Here is a 26669-nt window from a genome sequence, read left to right as displayed (position 1 = left end):
GGACATCACTTCAAGGGCATCATTGGGGTGGTCCAGGCTGGATATGTACAGAGATAGACAGAGATAGTAGATTGTTAGTTGTCTTAGTAGTATATTTAGATACCTTAAAACCAGTGGTGAAATCTAAAATTTGTTACTACCGGTTCTGTGGGCGTGGTTTGGTAGGGGTAGTGGGGTAATGTGACTGGGTGGGCGTGGCAATTTTTTATTTTTTTTTTACTTTTAAAACCATTTTTTCTACAACCTCTTCAATGAAGAGGTTGTAAAAAAATGCTTTCAAAAGGCTCTGATGATCCCAGCTGAGTTGCCTGATCGGCAGAGGCTTTTTTTCTTTTAAATGACTCTGACGATCCAATACAACCTCTGAAGAGGTTGTAGAAAAAATGCTTTTAAAAATAAAAAAAAAAAGCCTCTGATGATTGCGCGGCTCAGCTGGGTATGGGAGGGGCAGGGATTTTTGCTACCGGTTCTCCGAACCACCCACCTCCATCGCTACTGGATTGGGCGATCCAGTCCAACCCGGGAGCATTTCACCCCTGCTTAAAACTGAATTATGTGGAAGACAGACTTCCAGCAAAGAAAACCCAATTCAAGATGTACTGTCTGGAATTCAGTCTCTCACCATCCTGAGGGCAAAATAATCTGACTCAAAATGGCGGATGATGTGCTTTCTTGAGCCCACTGAAACCGTACAGTTTCATGAACCACTGAACACGGTATTTAAAATACATGTACTACTTTATGACTCTCATGGAAGCATTGTGCAGCTTCAGCAGTTTGTTGGTTTATGGCAGGAAAACACAGTTTGCCATTTTGAGTTAGATTATGTTGCCAGTCAGCAATCTGCCATTTTAGGCACTGTAATAGGTCAGCCATCTGACATTTTGTAACAGGCAGTCCTGTTCATACCTAAAGTCGGGCATTCTTAACCCGGCAACTGCCTGTACTCAGCATTTGGAAATACCCATTTGAAAATATGGACTAACCATCTAAGTTACTGCAGGCTAGATTTATAATATTCTCCAGCAAAATAGATTTTGATAGATCTGCTGGAGATAGATCATGGGGACAAAGTTCTAAAAGGCTGTAGGCTAACCAAGTTTTTACTCATTGATTGTTGTAAGAAACTGAAAATATTTTAAATCCTACTGGTTTAATGTGATAAATGCTTGTATTGCTAGATAGGAATTAATAAACAAATGTGTTTGTATAATATTGAACACTTTAAGAACTACTGTTTACTGTGGCTAAAAGCTTGTACACACGCTGATGTTAATGAATTAGTAAAGAAGTGATGTCTGCCTATTTGACTTATAATTTGGTTAAACTCAATTACACATGTGCAGTCCAGTATGTTACAAATTATTTGGGGCCCCTTTTCCATTGTGTTCTTCCTGTATTATTTTTGTTACACTACTCTGTCATGTGGATCAGTAAAGAAAGCTATAATACGTGAGGGGAAAAAACAAAGGAGGAAATTATTTGAGGGATCTTTCCCATTCCAAGAAATGTAAATGTATGTGGCCTTTCAACTGCACTTTTGCAAAATATTGAAAAGACTTTCAACCAGGTATTTCCACTGGCAAGAAAAATTGTTTGATACTATCTCAAAAGGAGTAAAAAAAAACAAACCTTCCCACCGCTATAGAAACATATATAAAATAAGTCTCTTGCCTCCCCTAAAAACAAGATCAAGATTTAATGGCAGCATAATGTATTTGCATAATGTTTGTATTAGATAATTATAGAATTGCAACTATTTGCTGTTGTATCAACATATACTATATTTCAATTGTTTATTTTTTTTGTCATTTTTTTCAGTTATTTTAAGCACTTGTTATTTTTATAATGTATGTATTTTTGTGTTTTTTTCCTTTGTTTTTTTCTTTTTTTCTTTTTCTCTATTTTAAAAGCAATACAATACTTTTACTTTTAATGCTCGGAATATTTTAGAGATCATTCAAATCATGGCATCTGTCCTGTCACCACTAAAATTTGCAACATCATCCTGGTTCTTAGCATTGGGAGCAGCATATCTTTTCTCCTATCAGTTTGCCTCTTTTCTGTGCCTTTCATTTTCTTTTTAAAAGTTTATAAATTACAAATTGTATAACCCTCCTCTTTCACATTCTTCCCATGACAAGTATTGTGGGTGACTCATTGAAGAAAAATATTTCCAGGACAAAAATTTCTGGTGTGTCTTCCCCTTCTATTCAAAGAACATTTAAATCCCCTATTAGTAAATCCTGTATTAAATATTAGAGCAGACTTCTACTTGTATCATAAGGATTTCCCTTCCTTCTTTCCCATGTAGCTTTTTATGAGAGCCATCACCAAACCTGCTCCAGGGGTCTTCTAAGCTTCCAATGGGAACAATGAAGGCTGGAGAGGATGGAAAATTCAGCCAGTTCTACAAGGGGTCTAGAAAAGTTAGAGGATTATGTAAAATTATTTTTTCTGTTTCAAATTCTCCTCACTACTGATAATGAGAATTTAGGAAGTAAAAGCTTGTTCTGAAATAATTAAAGGTGAATTTTAAATTGATTAAAATCGGGTACTCTTAACTGCTTGCTCTGGTCCATTTTAAAAAGTGTCCCTGATTAATTGGGCGAAAGATCTTTAATGTTATTCCTAATAAAGCATAGATTAAAAATAAGGGTAGCAGTTACCATCTCACAAGAGTTAAATGTCTCTTCTCTCTTACACAAGAAGAATGAATTCCTTCAAAGAAAATGATGGCTGTTGCATTTTTACATAACTGAAAAAATTAAAACATTTCTTTTAAATTATTTTTAATATGTAAACTGACTACATTTGCATAACACTCGTCATCCTTTTTTGGAGGCGGGATTGGTCTTTTTTAAAAGATTGGGATAAAATGTAATATATATTTCCAATTTTAAAAAACCCAAAAAACTTTATTTCTAGAAAGTTGATAAATTCTCAGTAGAGGTAGCAAAAGGAAACACATCTTTTTTGTATAGATTTCAGTAGAATAATGGATTTTTCTTAAGACACATTCAGTAAATTGAGGACTGCTTTCAAGGTTCTTTTTAAAAACGGAAGAGTAACTTATCTCTATAGGTACTTCTGACCAAAAGAATAGAATAATGCATTTTCTTTATTTTTTTTACTCCACCTATTTGATATTTCCCCTTTCAGTTTATAACAGGGAATGTTCTATGTATGTATTTATTCACTCATTCTCATCATGCACTGCTAGTTTGGCTACTGCTTTGTCATGATAATGAGACCAAAACACAGGGATGTATTTAAACCTCACTGGATTAGGACTGAAGAACTACCAATAGATTTTTCCTCAAGTGAAACACTGAGAGACCTTATTTCATATAGCACATATAGTGTGCTAAAAACTCTTAGCTTTTAAAAGTGCCACAATCTTTCCTATACTGCATTCATGACAGTGATGGCAAGCAGATAACTGATTTTTTTGCTTTGGTTGTTGTGGTTACCCTCAGTTAGTCTGGTCAAGATTTTTTTTAAAAAATCCCTAAGGAATGCTACCCAGAAGCTGATTTAGGAGACAGGACAGGTTCCTTCCCGTGGCGGGAAGGAACCTTAGTCTCAGCCCAAGGGGACAGAGATTGCAGCCGTATAGATTCCTGCTTTCATAGTGCTGCTTTCATAGTGCTGCTTGACTGTAAAATGACGGCCGTTTCTCTCACTTCCAGGAATCTCTTCTTCCTGGAAGGTGAGTGGCTGAGTTCACCCTACTGCCGAGATGCAGCCACACACACTCACAGCCTGTATTCCACTGCTGTTTCCAAGGAGTTGGCTGTGATAACACTCCAGGGTATCTTCAGCAAGCTAGAATAATGTAAGTTAAACGGGGAGGGTGTTTGTCTGGAATAACTCCATGCTGCTTCTGTTTTTATTTACACTTGGCGCCATGGGGAGTGTTGGTAGAGGGTGTTTTTGATGCCACGCAAAACAGTGGAGGAAGCCAATCACTTTAAGCAGAGAGAAATTGATCTGTAGAATTCCTGATGTCTGTGCAACGAGAACAGTGACAGCTTGAAAATGCATCTGCGGGCTTTTGGATATGGATGAACAAGAAACAACAAAAAGAGCAAGATACGGCCAGTTTCTGTTTATCAAAGGAACTGCTAAGCCTCAGTTAAAGATTCCCATTTTTCTCTCCTCCCTTTCCCTCCCCTCCCTGAATCCTGTGGAGAGTTTGGACCATAATTCACAGTGAATGTTATGGCATGATGCAGAAAATACCTTGGTTCAAGTAACTTGATGGTATTAGGGAAAACAATTCTTAGTTCAAATTCCGGATAGTTTATGCTGGCTATTTTGCATAATATTATCACTAACTTCTAATTCAAAACATTATTAGGAATATGCCACTGTTTCTGGGCATACACATAGGTGGAAATCTCCCTCACATCTTTCTGTTTAATCCTTTGAGGAATCAAGGTGTTTAGATAACGATTAAGAGATGATCATCTGAGTACGAAAGTCTGAATTCTAGGGAGAAGGAGACAAAATGTTTAAAAATTCATAAATACTTAGTTGCACTATTATGAATCCTGGGTTCACCTAGCTGATATTATATGTGTCCAGAAAATCCTGGAACATGTTAAATAATGTGAGTGTTAAAAATACAGATGCAGAAGTAATTTACCTGTTTCTCTGTTTAAAAGTTTCACCATTCTCTCCAGATTTATTTATTTTGTCACATTTCTATGCCACCCAACTCCCAAGGGACTCTGATTTGAGCTGGTGTTCAAAATATTCAATGGTTTCCAGGAAATGGGCACACTTAAAGGGTACTGGAATGTGCAAAAGTTGTTGAGGAATTTGGTCTTCTTTGGAGTGCAATTTCTGAGTTATCTTGATGGATTCTGCTGTCCCAGATGCTTAGCAAGCACCAGCAGGGAGGTTGTCCACATTGTTATCTATATATACATTTGTATTATCATCCTCAGTAGTATGTTTAGAAGCCACCAAAATAAATGTAAGGCTTAAAGAAAGCATATTATTAATAGATAAGTGATACATTTGGTACTAAGGTGCCAGCTGGTAATGAAGGAATATTGTCTCACTCTACTGTGAATTTAAAAAAAGATTAATCTAGGCCCTTGTATGGAAGCTAGATTTGCAGTTGCAATAGTCTGTCTCTTGCTTAACTACTAACTGAGTTCACATACTATACAAAATAATGTACATTGGGTGACTTTGGATCTATCTCAACCTAACCTCCCTCATATGGTAGTTGTAGAAAAAATAGCAAGAGGGGGCTGTGTGTGCTGCTTTCAGCACCCCAACCAGAAGCAAAATCCAGTTTTAAGAGATAACTAAATACAAGAGGGCAACATAATAAACAACGCCAGAGTTCATACTAGCATGCTGGTAAAGTACATTTTGGCTTAATGTGAGGTATGATCCCAGCTAGAGCATTTCAGGAAGACTAAATATTTTGCCATCAATAAACATTACAGTGCACACAACATTAGAAGTCAAAAGAGTTATGCTAGTGTAGTTATGCTGGTATATTAGTTCTTCAGATATAGTTGTTTGAGTTAGAAGAGCATTTATTTGATGCCTGATCTGCAGTTTGAAATCTAATTATGACACAGTTTAGTCATTTTAATAAGAATGAAGTGTAGATTTTTACACCACAGTCTACATTTCTAGTTTTGTCTAAATGCTGTCTGCTTTGCTTTCCCACATCTTATGCAAGAAGCATTTTTCTGTTGTAATTATCTTGATTTTTCCTTCCTTGCTTATCAATACTGATGCAATGGCTCTAGTTTTTCCTAGATGTCAGTTTCCTGATTATTGCAACTTAAACCATAGCTTGATCCTAATTGTTAGTAAACTGGATTTAGTAATAATTAAATATAAAATTGCTGCCTAGATTAGAATTGCATTAAGACATAGTCTGGAAACTCTGGTTTAAACAAACCACAATAATGTCTAAGTCACAGTATTTTAAATTGTGTCCCTTTTTCAAATTGCCTTTAAATTAGGTATGTCTAATTTCTGCAACTTTGCTTTATATGAGACAATTTAAGCATCGTATTGCATTTTAGTCATTTAAATTTAATATTATCAGCGGTGTCACCCTATTCCTTTTCCAATATATTGTTGGCTTCTCAGAGAGGTCGCCATTTATACATTCTTAATCACATGTAGTTAAGGCAAAATAAGGTCAGGAATAATTTTTACCTTGCAAAATGCTTTGAAAGTTCAAGGTGACATAGTATATGGTACTGGTTTCTAAAATGTCCAGAACACTCTTGCTGAGTGAACTCCATTGCTGCAATAATGCCAAATCTTTTAGATTAAGGAATTTTGGCAGCTAAAACTTAGTGCTACAAGAGACTGATAAGCTCTGAAATTCCATGAGTGCTGGAAGCTTGGCCAAATTTGGCCTGGCTTATAAATGAATGTAAGAGCAGGTTGGATAAATGTAATTTTAATGCGTTTTCTTTGTTCTGGGATCAATAAGATTTTCTTATGAATCTCTGTTCTTCAAAATCTCTTAACTAGTTTGATTGAGAAGTACAGCTATAGCTGTATATTATACAGCTGTACTGTATAATGCCTGAAATTTACAGAGGCAATTAATAATGCATGTCTAAGTATCCTAAAGATCATTCCTAAACTGAAATGTTATTACAGAGACCTAAATTGATAACAGTTGTATACCATCTCACAAAAACTGAGAAAGAAAAGGTCTCATGGTTTGTAAGCATTTATAAATACATATTGAGACAGATAAGCACCCACCCACCACAAAATGTGAATGCAATGGAAAAATAAACATATTTAAGGCATTTTAAGTAGTAGATTAGTATAACGTTTGAATAAAAATGGAGATTTTTTTTAAAAAAAATTATATGCAGGTAATCCTTGACTTATAGCCATTCATTTAGTGACCATTCAAAGTTACAACGGCACTGAAAATTGTCTTATGACCCGTCCTCACACTTACAATCACTGCAGCATCTTAACAATCATGTAATCAAATTGCACCTTGCAACCAGCATGTGTTTACAACAATTGCAGCATCCCAGGGTCATATGATCACCATTTGCAATCTTCCCAACCAGTTTCCAACAAGCAAAGTCAGTAGGGGAAGCCAAATTCGTTTAATGACCATATGATTCACTTAACAATGACAAAAAGGTTGTAAAATGGGAGTGACTTTTTAACAACTGACTTGCCTAACAAAAAGACATTCTAGTCACAGTAAGTCGAGGACTACTTACATTGGGCTTTTTAAAATATCAAAACTCAGAAGTAGGCTTATAGGAAGAGGATGCCTAAAACAATTAGAGCATAACTGTATATAGTCTCATGAGTATGTGTGAGCAAAAAATACATGATCTATATAAAAATTTTGTGACAAATACAAAATGATATTATACTGGCAGTAAATTACAAGCAGGCACAGCTAGGCAAGTATTAAGAGGGTGTGTTCATTGTAAGTTTTTTTTCTTTTTAAATACATGCACTTTTACATAATATAATGAAGATGTATAACTGTGAAGAAACAAAGTTCATTAAGTAAATACAGTGTATCTACTGAGAATTTTTCTTTTTATGGTATTCAGTTAAACAAGAAAAATGACAGCAAGTCAGAAGTATTCTAATAAAGGAATGAAATCACACTTCTAATTCATTATGATGTACAGTTTTTGACTGCTGATACATGTATAATGTCATTTTTCCAGATTTCCAAATGAGCAGAATATTGACATGAGAACAGCAATAGCAATAGCACTTAGACTTATATACCACTTCATAGTGCTTTACAGCCCACTCTAAGTGGTTTACAGAGTCAGCATATTGCCCCCAACAATCTGGGTCCTCATTTTACCCACCTCGGAAGGATGGAAGGCTGAGTCAACCTTGAACCTGGTGAGATTCAAACTGCCAAATTGCAGGCAGCCAGCAGGCAGCAGAAGTAGCCTGCAGTACTGCGTTCTAACCACCGTACCACCACAGCTCTTTATGAGAATGAAAAGAAATAAATCCACACACTAAAGAAATAAAGAGATTTGATGTAGGTGCACCTTGAGATAAAGTAACCTGGCATCATAGATTAGGTTCTCTAAAAAGCCAAATTGTCTAATGTTTTGAACATACTGAGGACCTAGCAATATATAATTGTAAGATGCACAAAGTCTCATTTATATATTTGAAAGTTCATATCGAAACTGAAGGCTCTCTGTCTAATCATTGGTATGATATATAGATTTTTAAAGGAATCCCAACTGCTGCTGCATATATAGATTACAAGCATTCAGGTACTCTAGAAGAACCATATTATTTTGACAATGCACATTCAACAGCTGCCAGGATTCCGAACATGTTTGTGAATTCTCAGTCTAATAAACATAAGCATTATAGTCTTCATATAATTTATGTGGCTTTACCAATATCTGGTATCTCCTAAACATTGATCAGTTGCAGATCAGCAATGAGTGATGATCCTATAATCATCCAAATTAAATTGTATGACAATACAGTATGTGTTGTTTTGATTCTGATAAGCTTGGATTTTGCTTCCTATATTATTCACCAGGAGCAATAGTAGGTAATTTTTCTGTTGCAGGTTGCAAAGGCTATATCCTCTTCAGTTACATAAGGAAAGCCATTTTTTCCCTCTACTATCTTGGTCATGGAGGAAATATATTTATTTCTTGAGATATCCTTCCAACAAATTTCCCATATTTACCTCTGCTCCTTTCTTCTTTTTTCCTTGCTAAAGGTAGTGGAGATTCCTCTTTGGAAAAGGAGTTTACCTCCACAATTGTGGGGCCCACAGTGAGCACACCAAACAGCCAACACTCCTCCCCAAGCAGGTCCCTTAGTGGTGAGTACACAATTTTCTGATTCCAGTAGGGTATTTTTGAAATGTGTCACCTGATTATGGTCAGAGCAGAGACTTTTGTTTATCTAAGGCAATAATTGTTTTCCCTTTACAGTTATCTGAAAAGATGTAGATAATAGCCATCAATTTAAAAATATGCCTGGCATTTATTTTGCATTAAGAAAAAAAAAAAACAACACTGCAGAAATAGCAGAGTGGGTCTCCCTGGATTTTTCTGCAGAAATAATAGTAGTTTTATGACATATTGGTCTGAAAAATTGAATCATTCCACAATTTTTGTTCTTATGGTCAATCACCAGCAATTCGTAAACGTAGGAGGTAAAGTTGGATTTTGAGAGTTAGATTTATATAGTATGCATTGGATTTAGCCTTTATACCTCTAGCAAACTTATTTTCCTGCTAAAATAGCACCTGATATTTGTGAAAATGGTCAATCCTTGATTGCACATGCCTACGGATGCTTCTGTTAGACAGAATGTACATTAAATATATAGGAAATTATTAATCTTAAATTAGTTTGTTTCTATTATTCTCTCTGTGTTAGGTACTTTTATCATTTTTAATTTGAAGCTGAAGAATTTATACAGTTTCCAATACTGAATTGGAAGTACTGCAACAGAACTCATTTCCAGCAATTTAGACCCAGTTCAGAATTTTTTGTAATGCATTCAGGCCCTTGAAGGCTAGTAGTTTTAGCTAGTTATTCCATTACTTGTGCAGTGAAACATAAAAGGAATTCTGCCTATGTTTTGCCAAAGCCCCCAAAGATACCTTCCCTTTCTTAGGGAGAAGCTGGCTGGTGGTGTTGCGTCTAATTTGTCTTGATTCATTGCTGGATAAGCCAACAAACTCATGTCCCAGTGGAGCAGAAGTATTGCATAGCCTGTTTTGCCAACTTGACCAAATACTACTATTCTTCTGTAAGGAGGATTGAAGAACAATAGCTAAGTTATCCAGGAGGGGGAAAAGGCATTCAAGGAGACTGGAAAAACATCCAGATTCAGCCAGCAATAATGTATCTGAGCAGTTCTTGCCCCAGTGAGCAACCTTGTACTTCATAATTGTGCACAGCAATGTGAACTTGTGTTGGATCTCCAGGGTGCTGTTTTTGATACATGAAGCCTTTTTTCCTGTTAAGTCCATTATTTCCCACTCCCCTTACTATTCTGATATAAGTACCAGCTTCCAACTTTTTTTTTTTTTTTTTTTTTTGCAATATGGAAAACTTATTTAAATGATTTCCTATGACACACATAAACACCCTGTTATTTTTCTGTTGATGAAGACACAGTTTTTAGAGCTGGAGATCCTAGGCTGATACGATGCCTGATCTATATTGGCTCATTGCTGCAAGCAAAAGCTGAACCTTGACTTGCAAAAGATTTAAACTGCATCATTATACACACACACACACACACACACACACACACATTTATTCATTCACACACCACATACATATACATCTGTGGGGGGAGGGAGAGAGAAGGAGGAAGGGTGAGAGAGGGAGGGAGAGGGAGAACAAAGTCTCCCTACAATCTTATTTTCTGGAACCAAGAAAAACTCCTCAGTAGCTGAAATGGATGGCATACTAGCACACTCCTATTTTATCCTACGGAAATACCCAAGCCCTGCTCAACATTTTAGTTGTGTACTACCCAGTTGTAAGCCATATTTGTAAAGAGATTTCTTAGGCAACTCTGCTATTGAGTATGTCCTTATACAAACAGAGAAGTAATAAAGTCTGTTGAGTTCCCTATTGCTATTAATACTAGATGCGGATGTGTTCACCATTGGTCTGTCTCTGTGTAGATAGAAGGTTGTCACTTTGGAAAGCCATTAAATCCCATTATATTATATCTTATTGATTCCCAGTTTTTCCTCAATTCCTCAAAATTGGTCTGTGTGGCACTAAAAGAAGAATTGATTCTCCTGCAGCTTCCTTCAAATGTGCTGAACTGCAACTTCCATAATCCCCAATCAACATGATCATTGGGTCAATTTATTGTAGGTATTGCCCTCCAGGAAACTAACTAGCCATGATCTGAGTCACTGTTTACTCCTTCTCATCATGCCACATAAAAGAATCTATATTTGTCAAATTCTTTAAATATAAAGTATATTTAGAGACTCAGGTTTATTGGACATAAAGGCCTAGTTCCCATGTGCAGCCTTTTAATTAATGCCAAAATATTCTGAGTACAGAGATAAATTCTATAAGAAGGCTGCTCTCATTGTCTATAAGTACTACCTGTGTATGCCCATCAATACACTTGTGCCTTTTCTTTGTTCAATTCACTTGATAAGCTACAACAGGAGCTGGGGGGAAGATGTGCTGGCAGCGACCTACATTCCTAACTGTTATAATGCTCCGTGGAATGCCACAAATCAAGTAGCTTTTAGAAAAATACATCATAAATAGATGGTAATAGCCACCTTTATTTTAGAGGCTATCTCATAGTGCCTGTGGGTTTTCCAATAACTTATAAGAGTAAAAATGCTATCTTTGGAATCAAACTAGACATAGCTGCAGCAGCAGTACACTCACATGTCTGAATGAAGTCAACTATTTACTATCTGAATAGAAAAATAACTAAACCTCTATCTTCTTATTGTGCTAAGTGCCATTGTTCCAGGCAGTTGTTTTCAGCCTCATACAAGACCTTGTTCAAAAGACTTTGAGGCACAGCAAGGCAGTAAGAGGTTTATACAGCATCCTTTTTTATCATTATTATAAGAAGCTTCATTTTCATTTTTAAGTGAACAGGTCAGACATATCCGGTTACATTTTTCACACAGGTAGAAGAGAAGTTCTTGTCTGAAATCCTATTGAGCTACTACATCTCAGCATTGGCAGCTCTGAACTGTATGGACCATTTAAGTTTTTTTACAATCTTAAACAAGCTTCCCCATTGCATCTAGTCTGGTCCTTGTTTTTGCTACCTTCCACTGCCACAGAATGCTGTGTAGAAGAGAATGTACAGATCAGGAGAAGATGTAAATATTAGATTTCATATTTACAAAGGAATAACTGTGAAATGGAACGATGAAACAATTATATATCATAAAGTAGAGACAGGAAATCCTAATTTTTCATACTGCAATTTGGGAAGCTGTACTGTGATGCAGTCCCTAGCCAAAATGCCCTTTGATTCCTAAAGTGCAAAGTCCCACCTGATATACCCGATTCCTTCAATCTGTCCCCATTAGAAAAGCATCTATCTTCAGTGTCTCAGAATGGATCTCTCCCCTCCCTGGTTACCAGTGATCCTGTCCACATTGCTATTTGGCTGGAAAAATTGTGTAGAACTTTAAGGATCTCTGAGGACCATTGTATGTTTCTTAGCTTATAGACTTTATCCCTAAAGCTTTCTTTTTCTGTTCTGAGAACATTCCAGCATTGTAGCTACATGTCCATTTTCTTTAATTCATGAAAGACGAAGAATAGTTGTACGTAGATGATACCTGTGAAATGCTTCACATTAATTTAACAGTTAATCAAATATGCAATAAATTCCGGAATCCTTTATTAAAAGATAGTGTCTGTTATCTTATTTGGTTTTTCTGCTTTTAAATATGTGATATATTTTAGCTCTTGAAAGCATTCCTTGGACTTCATTTGATGAATAAGATCATAAGCACAGTCATGGTTTTACTTAGCGACTGCTTTGTTTAGTGACCGAGTTGATGGTCCCAATTGTGGTTACTAAACAAGGACTTTCTGTAATACTCTTAATAGCCTAAGCAGCAAGGACTTCTGTGGCACCAAAAATAAATAACTTTATTATGGCATCAGATTTTCTACATATATCTCTTTCATTAGATACATGTTATACATAGAGAGGATCTCCACTGGAAGAGGAGAATACTGTTCCTCCTTTCTTATATCAAATCCTAATTTAGTTGTAAATAGTGCAATTTAACCTTTCTTAGATTCATGGTCTTGAATTTCATAATTGAAAAGTTCTGATATGAGATAAAGGGAGAAAAGCATTATTTCTCCATAGTATGCATTATATTAAAATTGTTTTTTAATCCAGTCTTAAATGCCAAAGTTCCTTTAGTAATTTTTAATTTTTGCTCAGTATCAAAGGTTTCATCATCCAGACCCCTTAGGGTGTTTTTTAAATGCTTACTATTTGCAAGTATTTAATACTATAGTTTTAATTAAAAAAATGTTTGGGTTTTTTTTTTACCCCCACAGCAAATTCTATCAAGGTGGAAATGTACAGTGATGAAGAATCTAGTCGGCTGCTGTCCCATGATGACCGGCTCATTGAAAAAGAGGACAGCGTGATTGTAGAGGATTCCCTCTCTGAGCCCCTTGGTTACTGTGATGGGTCAGGACAGGAACCGCATTCCCCTGGCGGCATACGGCTACCCAATGGCAAACTGAAATGTGATATCTGTGGAATGGTGTGCATTGGCCCAAATGTACTGATGGTGCACAAACGCAGTCATACTGGTGAGCAGACTTCTAGGAAGCGTGAGCACTAAATGCTGGTGCTTATGCTTGTTCTCTGCATAGTTCTTTAAAGTTAAATAATCTGAGAGACTGCTAATCTTACTCAGGCATTCTAAGGTGCTTCTGTATTGAGTTGCCAGGGACTGAAGCAACTCAATAACTATTCTTGTAGTAATGGAACTATGGCCCTTTCCTTTGACAAATCTAAGACCTGTTGGTGAGTTCGTTAATAAAATAGGATTTGAACTGGGAAATCTGCTGGTTCATAATCTTTGCCTCTGAATGATGGTAGCTCTTAATATAGGTCATGAACAGTTTGTATCCTTCATTATAATTTCATCTGGCCTTTGAGTTAATTTTAAACCATTATTGTGGTTTACATTTATCCTAAGTATAGAAATCCTTTAGAATTACCTATAATCCATCTATTATGACCTATAGTGAAATAAGAGCTTCATTTAAGTCCTGGTAATAGATAAAAAGAATTGGATTTAAAAAACAACCAGAACACTGTACTGTGCCATATTTTTATTGGAAACCTTCAGCCAATATTCATTATTTTTGGAAAAAATATGGGAAGTCCAGGAAAGTCAGGTCTCTTAATAGAGTTCAGCTGAGTCAGATGTTCCAATCAGATGATGGTCAGGTATGAGTTGAAGGACTTTTCCCTTCAAAGAACACACTTGTGTCTGTTACTATCATCAGAAGTATGTTTTTGGACTATAAGAAAAGAATTGTCAATACTCATGAATCTTGTAAGGGCTACAACACTAGTGCCAAAGATTTTGCTCTCCAGGAATCTACAGTCAGGCAGTTAATATACAAATAAATAAAATGCAACACATTTGTTATTATTCTTTAGAGCAGTTGCCCCAACAAAAACAGCTCAAGACCAAGGTGCATTGTTATCCTGGGGATTATAAGGAATCCTAATGTAATGGCAAAGGATCTTCAGGCCACTCTTGCAATGTCTCTTGACAGTGTTCACAAATCTACCATTAAAAAAAAAAACATCGATCCCCAGAAAGCACACTGTTGCTCATGTCAGATTACATTAATGATCCAGCAGGCCACTGGCTTAATATTCTGTTAATAGATAAGAATTAGTGAAATTTTCTGACATTAATGAGAGGCATTATGTTTGGAGAAAACAAAGTGTTGGACTGTCACAAAAAGAACATCCCAACCATGAGACATAGTGATGGAAATATCATCATCTTACAACCTCAGGAGCCAGGTGGCTCACAAGCAATAGTTTAACAATGGATGTTGGCTTATACCAGCAAATTTTATAGGTGATCGTCAGCATACATATCCATGAGTCCAAATGAACGTGGATCATACAGTACAACAGCAGTCCTAATCACATAAAATAATCTGCAATAGAATGGCTGAAACAGAAGAAATTTAATGTTTTCAAATGGCCAAGTCAAATTCCTAAGTTTAACCTAATTGAAATGTGGCAAGACCTAGAGTGGGCAGTTCATGCAGGGTAGATTCCAAAGATTTGAAGTCAAACTGAGCCAAAGTACCTCCAAGACAATGTTTGGATCAGCAACATTAAATCAATTTCCAGTGTTTGGAAAGAGGAAATTTTTTGCACTGTAAGATGCTCTGGACTAGGGCATCTCCAACCTTGGCAACTTTAAGACTTTTGGACTTCAACTCCCAGAATTCCCCAGCCAGCAAAGCTGGAGACTCAGGATTACAATGCTCTCAACCATAAGACACACCTAGCTTTTGGGGAGGAAAACAGGAAAAAAAAATCTGCCTCTGCCTCCCAGCAATTTGCCTCCTTGCAGCAAACAGCAAACAGCCTGGTCAGCTTCAGCACAGCCTGATTCAGCACGAGCAGCTGATTGGCGGTTGGATCAGCCTCCCAAAATACTGTCAATCAGCTGTTCCAGGCTGTGGGGATTGCCACCGCCCATCATCGCCACCGCCCATCACCACTGCCACCACCCATCGCCACCGCCAACTATCACCACCTCCACGCGTCCTGTTTTCGGCCTCCACATGCCCCATTTTCGGCCTGTTCCAGGTGGTGGGGATTGCCAGCTCTGTCGTTCTGTGGCAATGGGCAGCGGAAATCCCCGCCACCTGGAACAGTCTGAAAACAGGACACGCAGAGGCAAAAAACAGGGCCCATGGAGGCCAAAAATGGGGCATGCGGAGACATGGGTGGCGATGGCAGTGATCCCCACAGCCTGGAACAGTTGATCGGCAGTATTCTGGGAGGCCGATCCAACCGCCAATCAGCTGCTCGTGCTAAATTAGGCTGTGCTGAAGCTGACTAGGCTGTTTGCTGCAAGGAGGCAAATTGCTGGGAGGCAGAGGCCGAAGGGTGGGAGCAGGCAGGTGGGCAGGGCTTTGCCAACATTTGCTCTATAAGACACACAGACATTTGCATTCACTTTTTTTGGGGGGGCGCGTAAAGTGTGTCTCATAGACCGAAAAATATGGTATTCAAGTCAGTTATAGTAGTCCTCGACTTATAACAATCTGTTTAGTGACCTTTCAAGGTTAAAACGGCACTGAAAAAAGTGACAACTGTTTTTTAGGCTTATGACTGTTGCACCATCCTCATAATCACATGATCAAAATTTAGATACTTGGCATCTGGCATGTATTTGTGAGAATTGCCGTGTCCCAGGATCATGTGAACACTTTTTGTGACTATCTGATGAGCAAAGTCAATGGGGAAGCCAGATTCACTTAACAACCATGTTACTAATTTAACAGCTGCAGTGATTCACTTAAGATCTGTGGCATGAAAGGTCATAAAATGGGGCAGAATGCATTTAACAATTGTTTTGCTTAGCAACAAAAATTTGGAGCTCAGTTGTAGTCATAAGTCGAGGACTACCTGTACTACAATTAAAGATTCTCATGCATCTTTTAACCAAAACAGTGAATATTGCTTCAGTGAGTTCAGTAAAACTATGACAACAGTTTTGTGTATGGATTTAAAAGTACAAATTTTCATCTAACATTTTAAATCAGAGGTGTCAAACTCATATCCCGCAGCCCGGATGTATCACGTGCTGGTCACGCCCACCTGCGTTTTAGCGGGGGGGGGGAAGTTGTGATACGTCATGTGACGACGTGTCGTTGTGAGTTTGACACCCCTGTTTTAGATAATAGCTCAGTTCATACCTTGTTAAGAACTATTTTTTCCTTTTCTTCCAGCCAGATTCTTGGAAAAGGTAGATACTGGAAAGAGAATGAGTGAAAAAGAAGGGTATAAACAGTATTAGAAATGGGTGTTCCTATCACTTCACTTTTAATTCTTACACTGCCCATTGCTTGCTTCAGCCTAACATACTAAACTCTCCCCCAGCAAAATACTTAAGGCATAGGTGGAAAAGGCCATTCCGACCAAAGATAACACAAAGAGAGGACATTGCTGGTATTATGAAAGATAGCATAAGTCAAAAAGGTAACAATATAATGATATTCTGTACATAAACAACTGTTAATGGTGTAATTGTAACTTCAGAGGAAGAGGTGAGGACTTGAAAATTTATGTCAATTCTAAAACATTTGACCAAATCATTAAAAATCATTTTCTTTGCCACTTGTCAAAAAAAAAAAAAAGGTGTGTGGGGGAATCAAACATTGGGAAACACATAAGATTGCTACAAATCTTATACAGATTTATTCTAGGCTTGTTCACCCTGCATGCTTAGAAAGTCCACAGTTCTTGATGTCTTGATAGATTCCAAAGGTTGACATCACTGAGCAAAATATTAATTTTGATGCTCAACAAAATAAAAAATTAAACCTTATTTTAACAATAAAGAGCCTATCTTTCACAGCTTAATATGCATTTTCCCCAATTTATAGGATTTTCACTCATAATTTTAAAGGTTGTATAAATGATATCAATTTCATCAAATTATTACAGCTTCTTAGAAATGGATTACTGATTTAAGAGTCTCAGTTGATTGCTCCAAAGCATTTTACGGATGTGGAACCAGAAGCAGCAGTAATATAAGGACTAAATAGTCCAAACAACAAATGCTTGAGTTGAATGTACTGCCAAAAAATGCTCTGAGGTAAATCTTCCTAGGTTCTAAGCTCTGCAAATGTTTATATCAAAGAACAGATTTGATTCACAGGGACAATATGATGAGAGGCTCTGTTTTTGTCTCCAAAAGGAATTCACTGTCTATTTTGTAATAGAGTTATTCCAATATACAAGCTTTATAATGGTTTTTTTTTTTAAAAGAATAGGTTGACACAATGATGAAAAGTCTTTGGTACATTTTTTTTCTTGCCAGCAGTACAGAAATGTTTTTCATTGCCCTCTTTTTCAACTTTTTAATCTAACCTATAGTCCTGAAATTCCTGATACTGTAGTTTCTTATTCAAAAATTAATCAGGCCTGACCATGCTGAGCTGCTGAACCTAGGCTAGTGCTAAAAGGATGAGATAATATATATATATATATATATATATATATACATATATAGGTATATATAAGATAGCTTCAGCAAGACCAAGGAGCCAGACAAGCGTCTCTGATGACCTGCTTATGATATCCCTCCTTCTAGGTGAGAGACCATTCCATTGCAATCAATGTGGTGCCTCCTTCACCCAAAAAGGCAACCTCCTGCGCCACATCAAACTGCATTCAGGCGAGAAACCCTTCAAATGCCCTTTCTGCAACTATGCTTGCCGGAGAAGAGATGCACTCACCGGTCACCTCCGCACACACTCAGGTAAATATCCAACATTTCTCTCAGAATGGGACAACTCGCAGCCAACTCATTGTGGCCAACTTGCCACGGGACAACTCACTGTAGGACAATTTAACAATTTAATTTAATTATTTAAAATAAATAAAAACATTATTTTAACTTCACATTCACATTTCATTTTGTCCCTCCTTTTCAATCATTTAATGATTCTATTCCACCATTTATTTAATATTAGTGTAACTCTTGTCCCATGGCAAGTTGGCTGCAGCAAATTGTTATAGACCAGGGGTGAAATCTAAAATTTTTCCCTACTGGTTCTGTGTGCGTGGCTTGGGGAGGGTGCCCTGTGACTAAGTGGGCATGGCCAACTCAATGTCACTCACAGCCATGCCCACTCAGTCACAAGACCCCCCCAATCAAGCCACGCCCACAGAACCCGGTAGGAAAACATCTTAAATTTCTATTCTGCCGCCTGCTCACCACCCCCTCTCCCTTCGCTTTGGGTCGGGGGCTGGGGCCCAGAGACGCGCCATTCACTGAAGGAGAGCAGCTCCGGTAACTTTCGGGCGCTTGCCTTTCCTGGCAGCCAGCCACGGGAAAAAGGTAAGGAGTAGGACCCGCCGCGTGGCGAAGGGCGAGCGGGTGGCGCCTCCGCGGCAAGGCTGGAGTCGGGGAATGGTGCATTCCCCGACCTGGTTGAGGCAGGCGGTGAGCAGGCGGCAGCTCTGAGGCTTCGGTGAATGGCGCATCTCTGGGCCCCAGCCCCCGACCCAAAGCGAAGGGAGAGCAGGTGGTGAGAGGCAGGGCAAGGCCGGAGTCTCTTTCTGGGCATGTTACTTCTGCCTGTTGGGCCACTTCCTGAAGCTGGCAGCTCTGCAGCCAGCCGCTTTGCTTTTTTCCCCTTTTTCCTCATGGGAGGCTTGCGTGGTAGCACCAACAGAAGCAATGCAGGGAAGTGGCCCAACAAGCAGAAGCCCAGAAAGAGAAGGGCAAGAGGGGCCAGTGGGCTGCAGAGGCTAAAGTGGGTGGGCGGAGCCTCCAGCTGCCATCACTACCGGTTCTCCGAACTACTGGCCATCCTTGCTACCGGATCGGCTGATCCGGTCCGAACCAGGAGCATTTCACCCGTTATAGACCCCATTTCTCTTGGGCCATGGTTTTATCTTGTTAGACAGGGAGACTGGTTTCTTGCTCTGCTGCCAGTGCCTAACCACTGCCAATGGTACTTGATATTAAAGTTAAAGAAAGTCTTATTGCCCTCTGCCAGTCTTTTTTTCTGTTCTAATTTTGGCTCTGTGCCTCCAGTGTTTCCTTTTGATTTTGACACCTTTCTCACTCACATATGCTATTTTTATATATATATAAAATTTTATATATATATAATACTTCCTTCCAAGAACTCATTGTAATGTAGATAGACTCTCAAATCTAGTAGTGGCTATGCTCAGTCTTACTTAACATACAAGATATGAGTACATTAACCAAATCTTATTTTTAAGAAAAGTTTCTAAATTGAACCAGAAAATCTTTCTGCTAATGACATCACTTTAGATAAAACAGTGAAAATCTCTGGTATGCCATAATAACTAACAAATTGATGATAATGATGATGATGACGACGACAAAGTTTTTCTAAATCACAGTCCACTTCATGAAATGCATGCCATAAAGTTACTGGGATCCACAGAAGCTCATATAGTAATTAATTGTTAGCCCTTGGTGTCCTACATTTTCGTTTTTTAGCCGCAACAAATTTAGATGGCTACTTCTCTGGAAACCTGTTAAAAATGGCTGTCATAATCCCATGATGAGTTGAATTTATATTTCTTTGTCCAATAGATAAATGTGAGATATTGTCCGTGAATAAAATAAAAAAGTATATTGATAGTTGACATGGGAATGAATGGAAGGCTTCACAAAGATCTTCTCAGATATGTCATTTTATGTTGTTTTTAGTATAATAACAGCTAGATTATTTTTTTGTAAAGAGCGAAATCTGTTCATCTATCAAGTTGTTATTGTTTTTTCTTTTCCTTGGTTTCTGTATATGGATTGTGTTGGGCCTTTTTAACTTCATAAATGTTTTTATGTATTTGTAATACTTGTCACTTCATTTCAAGTGTCAGATTGGAGAAATGATTGTTAGATTTGTCACTATTATGACAGTTTCTTTAGTTCCCCAGATCCATCTAATGATTTCTTATCTAGACAAATTATCTGTTGTAAGACAGAAAGCATTTGAGTTGCACAGACCTATTCTTTGTGGAAGAACAATGTCTCTGTTGTAGAGGACCTTGCAGAATTGGTCCAATAAAAAATAACTGAACTTTGTCCTATTCACAGAATCAACATCTTGAGCGCTTTTCTCTGTTATATTAGAATTTTATAGACTAAAATTAGGTATGTTCCAGTCTCTCAACTGTATTATCTTAATATGAGTAAGCTACTTGACAAGTTCCAGAAATGTTTAATTATATCTCTTGATAATTGTCCATATTTGCTGCTGCTGCAAGAGATCAAAGATCCTGAAAGGCATTATTAAGTTGCCTACCTTTGGTGATCATGCTTTGTGGTTTTATATGACTAATATTAATGGGAGACATTATATTGTTCCTATGTCCTTTCTTAGTATTTTAGTAAAATTCACAGCATCCAGTTTCACTTGGAATCTTAGTTATTCTTACGTTCTTATCATTGTGAAATGACTTAGTTTCAGTAAATTTAAAAGCATGAGTTTAGTTTAGTTTAGTTTACTTCATCATTACACCTCGTACAATGAAATTAAATGCCATCTTCAGTGTATATTATAATTATAAAAATAAAACACTTCACATTCTATACAATTGAACTGAAAACCGATATTGCATTAATGCTGCACTATACAGTAGAATTCAATACAGTTACTACCCTGGGATAGAAATTGTTTTTCAGCCTATTTGTCCTTGTTTTTATTATCCTGTACCATCTGCCAGATGGTAATAGTTCAAAAAAAGGGTGCCCAGGATGAGATGGATGTTTAAGAAAGTTTTGAATTTTCTTAAGGCAGCGGGAGCTATAAAGCTCTTCCAAAGAGGGGAGAGGGCAACCAATAATCCTCTGGGCAATGATGTTAACCCTCTGGAGTGCTGTCCTATCTGCCACTGTGCAATTGGCAAACCATACACAGGTGCAGTAAGTTAAAATACTCTATGGTGCAGCAATAGAAGGTCACCAACAATTTTTCATTCAGTTGTTGTTTCCTGAGAATCTCAGGTAGTATAATCTCTGCTGGGCCTTTTTGACCAGTGCTGTAATGTGAGTGCCCCAGGTCAGGTCTTCTTTTATAACACCCAGAAACGTAAAACTGGCCGCTTGCTCTACTCGGTCTCCAGTGATAAGCAAGGGCTGGATGTCTGATCTATTCTTTTTATAGCCCACTATAAGCTCCTTGGCCTTATTGGTGTTAAGGACCAAGTTATTGTCTTCACACCATGAAAGCAACCGGTCCACCTCATCTTGATAGGCAGACTCATTCCCCCCGGAGATGAGTCCCACCACTGTTGTATCATCTGCAAATTTAGTAATAGTATTACTATCATGAGTGGGAATGCAGTCATGCACATAAAGAGTATAGAATAAAGGACTCAACATACAACCCTGTGGTGTATCAGTGTGAAGAATAAGGGCTGAAGAGATATGATTACCTAATCTGACCCTCTGAGAGCGGCCAGACAGGAAATCCATAATCCAAAGGCAGATTGAATAAGAAAGCTCAAGACCCATAAGCTTAGACACTAGTCTATGTGGAAGTATTGTGTTAAATGCAGAGCTAAAATCTACAAAAAGCATCCTCACATAGCCCCCCACCTCCGCTGTTCCAAATGAGTCAGTGCAGTGTGAAGAGTGATGGCTATAGCATCCTCTGTAGATCTATTTCTTCTGTATGCAAACTAGTGTTTATCAAATGTATGCAGAAGACCAGAAATGATGTGCTGTCAGACCAATTTCTCAAAGCACTTCATGATGATAGGAGTGAGTGCCACTGGTCTGTAATCGTTGAGGTTATTGATAGGGAACTTCTTTGGCAGTGGAACAATGGTGGAAGCCTTCAAACAAGATGGAATACTGGACTGGGATAAAGACCAATTGAAGATTCTGGTAAAGACTCCAGCCAACTGATCAGCACAGTCTTTAAGCACTCAGGCAGAGATACCCTCAGGACCAGCAGCCTTTCTAGGGTCCACAGTCCTCAGAATGCTCCTCACTTCCTGTTCCTCCACAATGAGGTTGGGGCTACAATGGGTTGGTGGCTGTATTTTAGCTGTCTCTGATGTCTCCATTTCAAAGCGAGCAAAGAAATAATTCAGCTCCACTGCCAACGAAGCATCCCCCTCAGCAGGGATGATGTTGGTTGGTTGATGGTTGGTAATTTGTTGAATCCCTCACCACACTTGACTCATGTTATTACTATAAAAATTATCCTCAATCTTCCTCTTATAATCAGTCTTGGCCTTCCAAATACCTTTCTTCAGACTAGCTCTGGCAACGCCCCATCACCAGACCTAAAGGCCTTGGTCCTGTCACGCAAGAAGCGCTGGACTTCCTTGGTCATCCAGGGCTTCTGATTGGGATAGATCCTTAATTCAATCATTCACATTGTTAAAGCTAATCTACAATTGTTTAAAATTTAGACTTGGTTATGTAGGAGGGGTATTACCTGTCGCCAGTATCTTGTATCTTAATAGTGAATAAAGATGGGTGAACTTTACTTGGCATATTATTTAAGTCAGTATCCCATCTCCAGTACAAGATTTACTTGCCTACTGAAGGGACTAGCTGGGATTGGGGTATTACATTAAATTGCTTTTAATAGTGGCTATTTACAAACAAATTAATGTAACAGAGTTGTATTATTTGGGAGCATAATTCCTGTACTGCAATTTGTGATTTTGCTGTCAACACACAAATGGGAATCACATGACCCTGGGACACTGCACAGTCATAAATGCCTATCAGTTACAAAACATCCAAATCTGGATCATGGGTCCATGGGGATACTGTGTGAAGCCTGGTCATAAAGTTATGTTCTAAGCGTCTTCGTAACTTTGAATGGTCACTAAATGGGACAGAACATCTTGTAATATACAGGGTAATTTCAGGTAAACCTTACTTAAACACTCATTCAATGATTGTTTAAACTTAGTATTGCTAAACAAGTGATACTTACAACCAGTCTTCATAGTTGCACCCTTCACAGTGTCCCTGTGGTTACGTGTACAATCCAAGTGCTCTGTGACCAGCTTGCAATTACAACATTGCAGTGTCCTGCAATGATTCATGATCACCATTTGCAACCTTCACTGCAGGCTTCCAGAAAGCAAAGTCAATGAGAAAGCTGGCAGGATGTTGCAAATGATGACCATGTGATTCATAGGATTTATTTAACAATGGCAACCGGAATTGCTGGAATTGCTGTTGCTAAGTGGCACAGTCACGTGACCTTGAGCTTTATGACCACATTGCTTTAGTGACAGAAATTCCAGTTTCAGTTACTGCTGTTAACCAAGTAAACTGAAAGTTGGCAACTGTGCATATACATTTCTCAGATAATCTGAATAGACCCCAATAATACTTTTTGCAGTGTCAGAGGAGGAAGAATTCAATTCCTAATCTTTCTTTTTCCTTCTAGAGTTATAAAGGGGATTTTAATGGTCTTTTATAATCCTATTGGGTATTTTTAATATTGTTTTTGCTTGTTTTTATTGTTGTGAGCTGCCCTGAGTCCTTTCGGAGATAGGGCGGCATACAAGTTTAAATAATAAAGAAATAATAAAGAAATAAATTTCCAAATGAGACTTACTGGGTCTTATTTAGCTCTACTGAAAAAGAAAAGAAACTAGCTAACCATCTAATCTAGTCAGTGGCCAACTATGGGGATGTCTATGTGAAGCAAGAAAGCAATAGTGGATTTTCAGTTGTAGTCTTCAACAACAGATAGGAGGAAATATATGGCTTCTGATGCTGTAATTAATGTCTAGTCATCAGGACCAGAAATCCTGATAACCTTATCCTCCATGAATGTCTGATCTCCTTTTAAAGATATGAGTACATTTTTGGTAGCAAATTCCATATTAAAGTACTGTGTGGGGAAAAAAGTTCCTTTTATTTGCCCATAAATCTCCCACCATTAAGATAACTCCAGGTTATAGTACTGAGACAAACAGATTCCTTTCTGATTTTTTTTCCCCATGTATGTGTAATTTTCTAAGGCAAAAGGGTCCAGGTGTTGTAATCTGCAGACCTAGGGGAATTGCTTCACTCATTTTGTTCATGTTGGTTTTCGTTTTAGGTAATCCAACTCTGTAGTAATCTTGTTTTACATTTATCCCAAATTCTTTACAGATATTCCAAGTTTAGTTGCACTATAGATCTGTATAAATGCACAGTGATATTGATTGCAGTACTTCATTTTCTTTCCTCTAATAACTCCAAGAATAGTTTTTTGGGGGGTATTTTACATTGAGCTGCACTTTAGTTTTTTTAAAATATGTTTTTTATTAAAAGCTTTACAAAGCCATTTAAACTAACATAAACTAATAAAAGAGTAGAAGCAAGAAAGAAAAGTAAAAAGTGGGAAGGGAAGGAAAGTTGAAGGGAATCATTTTTTTTTTTTTTTTTGCAGCAAATATGTGTACAGCTGTGTAATATTTTTTTTCTGTTATTCAGGTTTTTTTTCTAGTCATCAAAACCCCAAATCATAAGTGCATTTTCTTTCCATTTCATGCAAAAAAATCTATAAGAGGTTTCCAGTCAATCATAAATGTAGATATTGTTTTTTTTTCTTTGATCAAAGAAGTACTTTAGCCATCTCCAGAAATTCCATCATCTTCACCATCCATTCCTCTGTTGTAGGTAGTTTTGAATCTTTCCATTTTTGACCATATAAGTCTCACTACAGTTATCATACATTAAAAAAAAAGTTCCATGACTTGACTAGACATGACTAGTTGCTTGTCCATTAGTTCCAAAAGAAAACTCTCTGGTTTCAGTTGCACTTTAACTTTTAAAATTGTGTTGCACATTACATTGACCGTTATATCCAGACCCTCACTACTATCTCATATTCCCTTGCCTGGTAATCATCACCAGCTCAGAAACCTTCAGGCTATATGGGAAAGTTCTTGGGATTTTTTTGTTGTTGTTGCCATAATAGACACATCTTGCTTACACTGAGTTGCCATTCCTATTTTAATGCTTATTCCCTAGTTTCAACAGATAACTGTGAGGCTATATTTTTTGACTGAATACCTTTAAATCAGTGGGTATCATCAGATTTACCCTTACTGCTTATACTGCATTTCCAGTTATTTATGTCTATATTAGAAAAGACCGCTGCAAACACCAGGAAGATGATATTTAATTCCTGGCAATCTCTGAGTTTTAGTAATTTAACCCATGACATTGAAAGAGCATGTTTTGATAAATCACCAGTTACGGTATATCCTGGAAGTCATGATCTATTCATTGGAAAATTCAGCTTTAATAGACAAGCCATTGCTTATAGTATTTATAGTACTACTTTGTTTATTAAAAAGTACAAACTACTAGTTATTCCTATATATGAAGTTGCAATCGGTTCAAACTATTGATTTACGGCACACTCACCAATAGTGTGGTGTACAGTTTGACTGTAGTGAAACAGTGCTTTCTTTTCTGATCCTTTATTGCATCATTGTATTGTTTTGTCACTAAACTTCCAGGTGTAAAAACAACAGTCAGTTATAAATATGAGAAATAAAATATTAGAATTGAGATAGTTAGTATATAAAAATAATAAAATCGTACATCAGCAGGTTATTAATGGAGAAAATAGCAGCATCCTTATCACTGTTTAGGGTTGTGCAACTGTTAAAATAGCTTGTCCACGTGAGGGGGAGGTAAAACAGGAATAATCTATCATCTCTCTTCCCATCCACTCTATAATATGATATACTGTCCTTGAATGAGGCAGTTCCTTTTATCTATGAAGATCTGCCTACAAAACAAAAGCGAGAATTTATAACCCAGATCAACACATTTCATCATTTAGAACTAGGTCCAACCAGGATTGATAGACTTGTGTGATTCCCCCTGTGTGATCACCTCATTTGTTCTCTCTCTATCTCAGTAAATATATGAGCTGGCTATTTGCATTTTACCAGTTTTCTACAAATTCAATTCCTAAACAAATGTCATAGCTGTCATAAGTCTTTCTCTATTCATTGTATCTTTTTTAAAGTAAGCTGGGAAATTGTATTTCCTGCTTCAATATTTTATTATTTGTTCCAGAAAGTAGGCCCTAAGAATTTATTTGAATATCAAAATCAAGAATGGGTAGGTTAGAATAACTTCATATGTTGTTCACATTGAATCAGCTTCATCTCATATGAAGTTTAGGAGGGAGAATTCACCCCCAATAAACAAATAACAAACACTCAAGTAAATACATTGCTTTAAAGTACACAATGGTCCATGGATCTCCTTCTCCTCCTCCTTCTACTAGAAGTACCAATTGCCTAGAACCACTAGAAGTATTCTGATATTATTATGGGAAAATGATTATTGCAGTATTTCTCATGAGAGAGATTGGAACTGAAGTCTTGTGTTGCTCTCA

General features: G+C 37.5%; 1 protein-coding gene across 4 annotated transcripts in view; it reads left to right on the top strand.

The window, feature by feature from the left end:
• The window catches only part of IKZF4 (IKAROS family zinc finger 4), a 78585-nt gene that overhangs the window by 38174 nt on the left and 13742 nt on the right, over positions 1 to 26669 (top strand). For 3 of the 4 annotated variants that reach the window (XM_070937746.1, XM_070937747.1, XM_070937748.1), the window contains exons 3-5: positions 8750 to 8854; positions 13074 to 13334; positions 17891 to 18058. In XM_070937746.1, the coding sequence (XP_070793847.1) occupies positions 8750 to 8854; positions 13074 to 13334; positions 17891 to 18058 (534 nt within the window). Of the gene's footprint in view, positions 1 to 3692; positions 3839 to 8749; positions 8855 to 13073; positions 13335 to 17890; positions 18059 to 26669 lie in introns of all 4 variants that reach the window. The other variant, XM_070937749.1, reaches the window with a different exon arrangement.

This window comes from Pituophis catenifer, unplaced genomic scaffold (assembly GCF_029215685.1).
Source record: "Pituophis catenifer annectens isolate HBS135680 unplaced genomic scaffold, rPitCat1.0.hap2 SCAF_2, whole genome shotgun sequence".
NCBI classification, from domain to species: Eukaryota; Metazoa; Chordata; class Lepidosauria; order Squamata; family Colubridae; genus Pituophis; species Pituophis catenifer.
The sequence above is the reverse complement of the archived record's forward strand: the minus strand, read 5'-3'. Positions and strand labels throughout refer to the sequence as shown.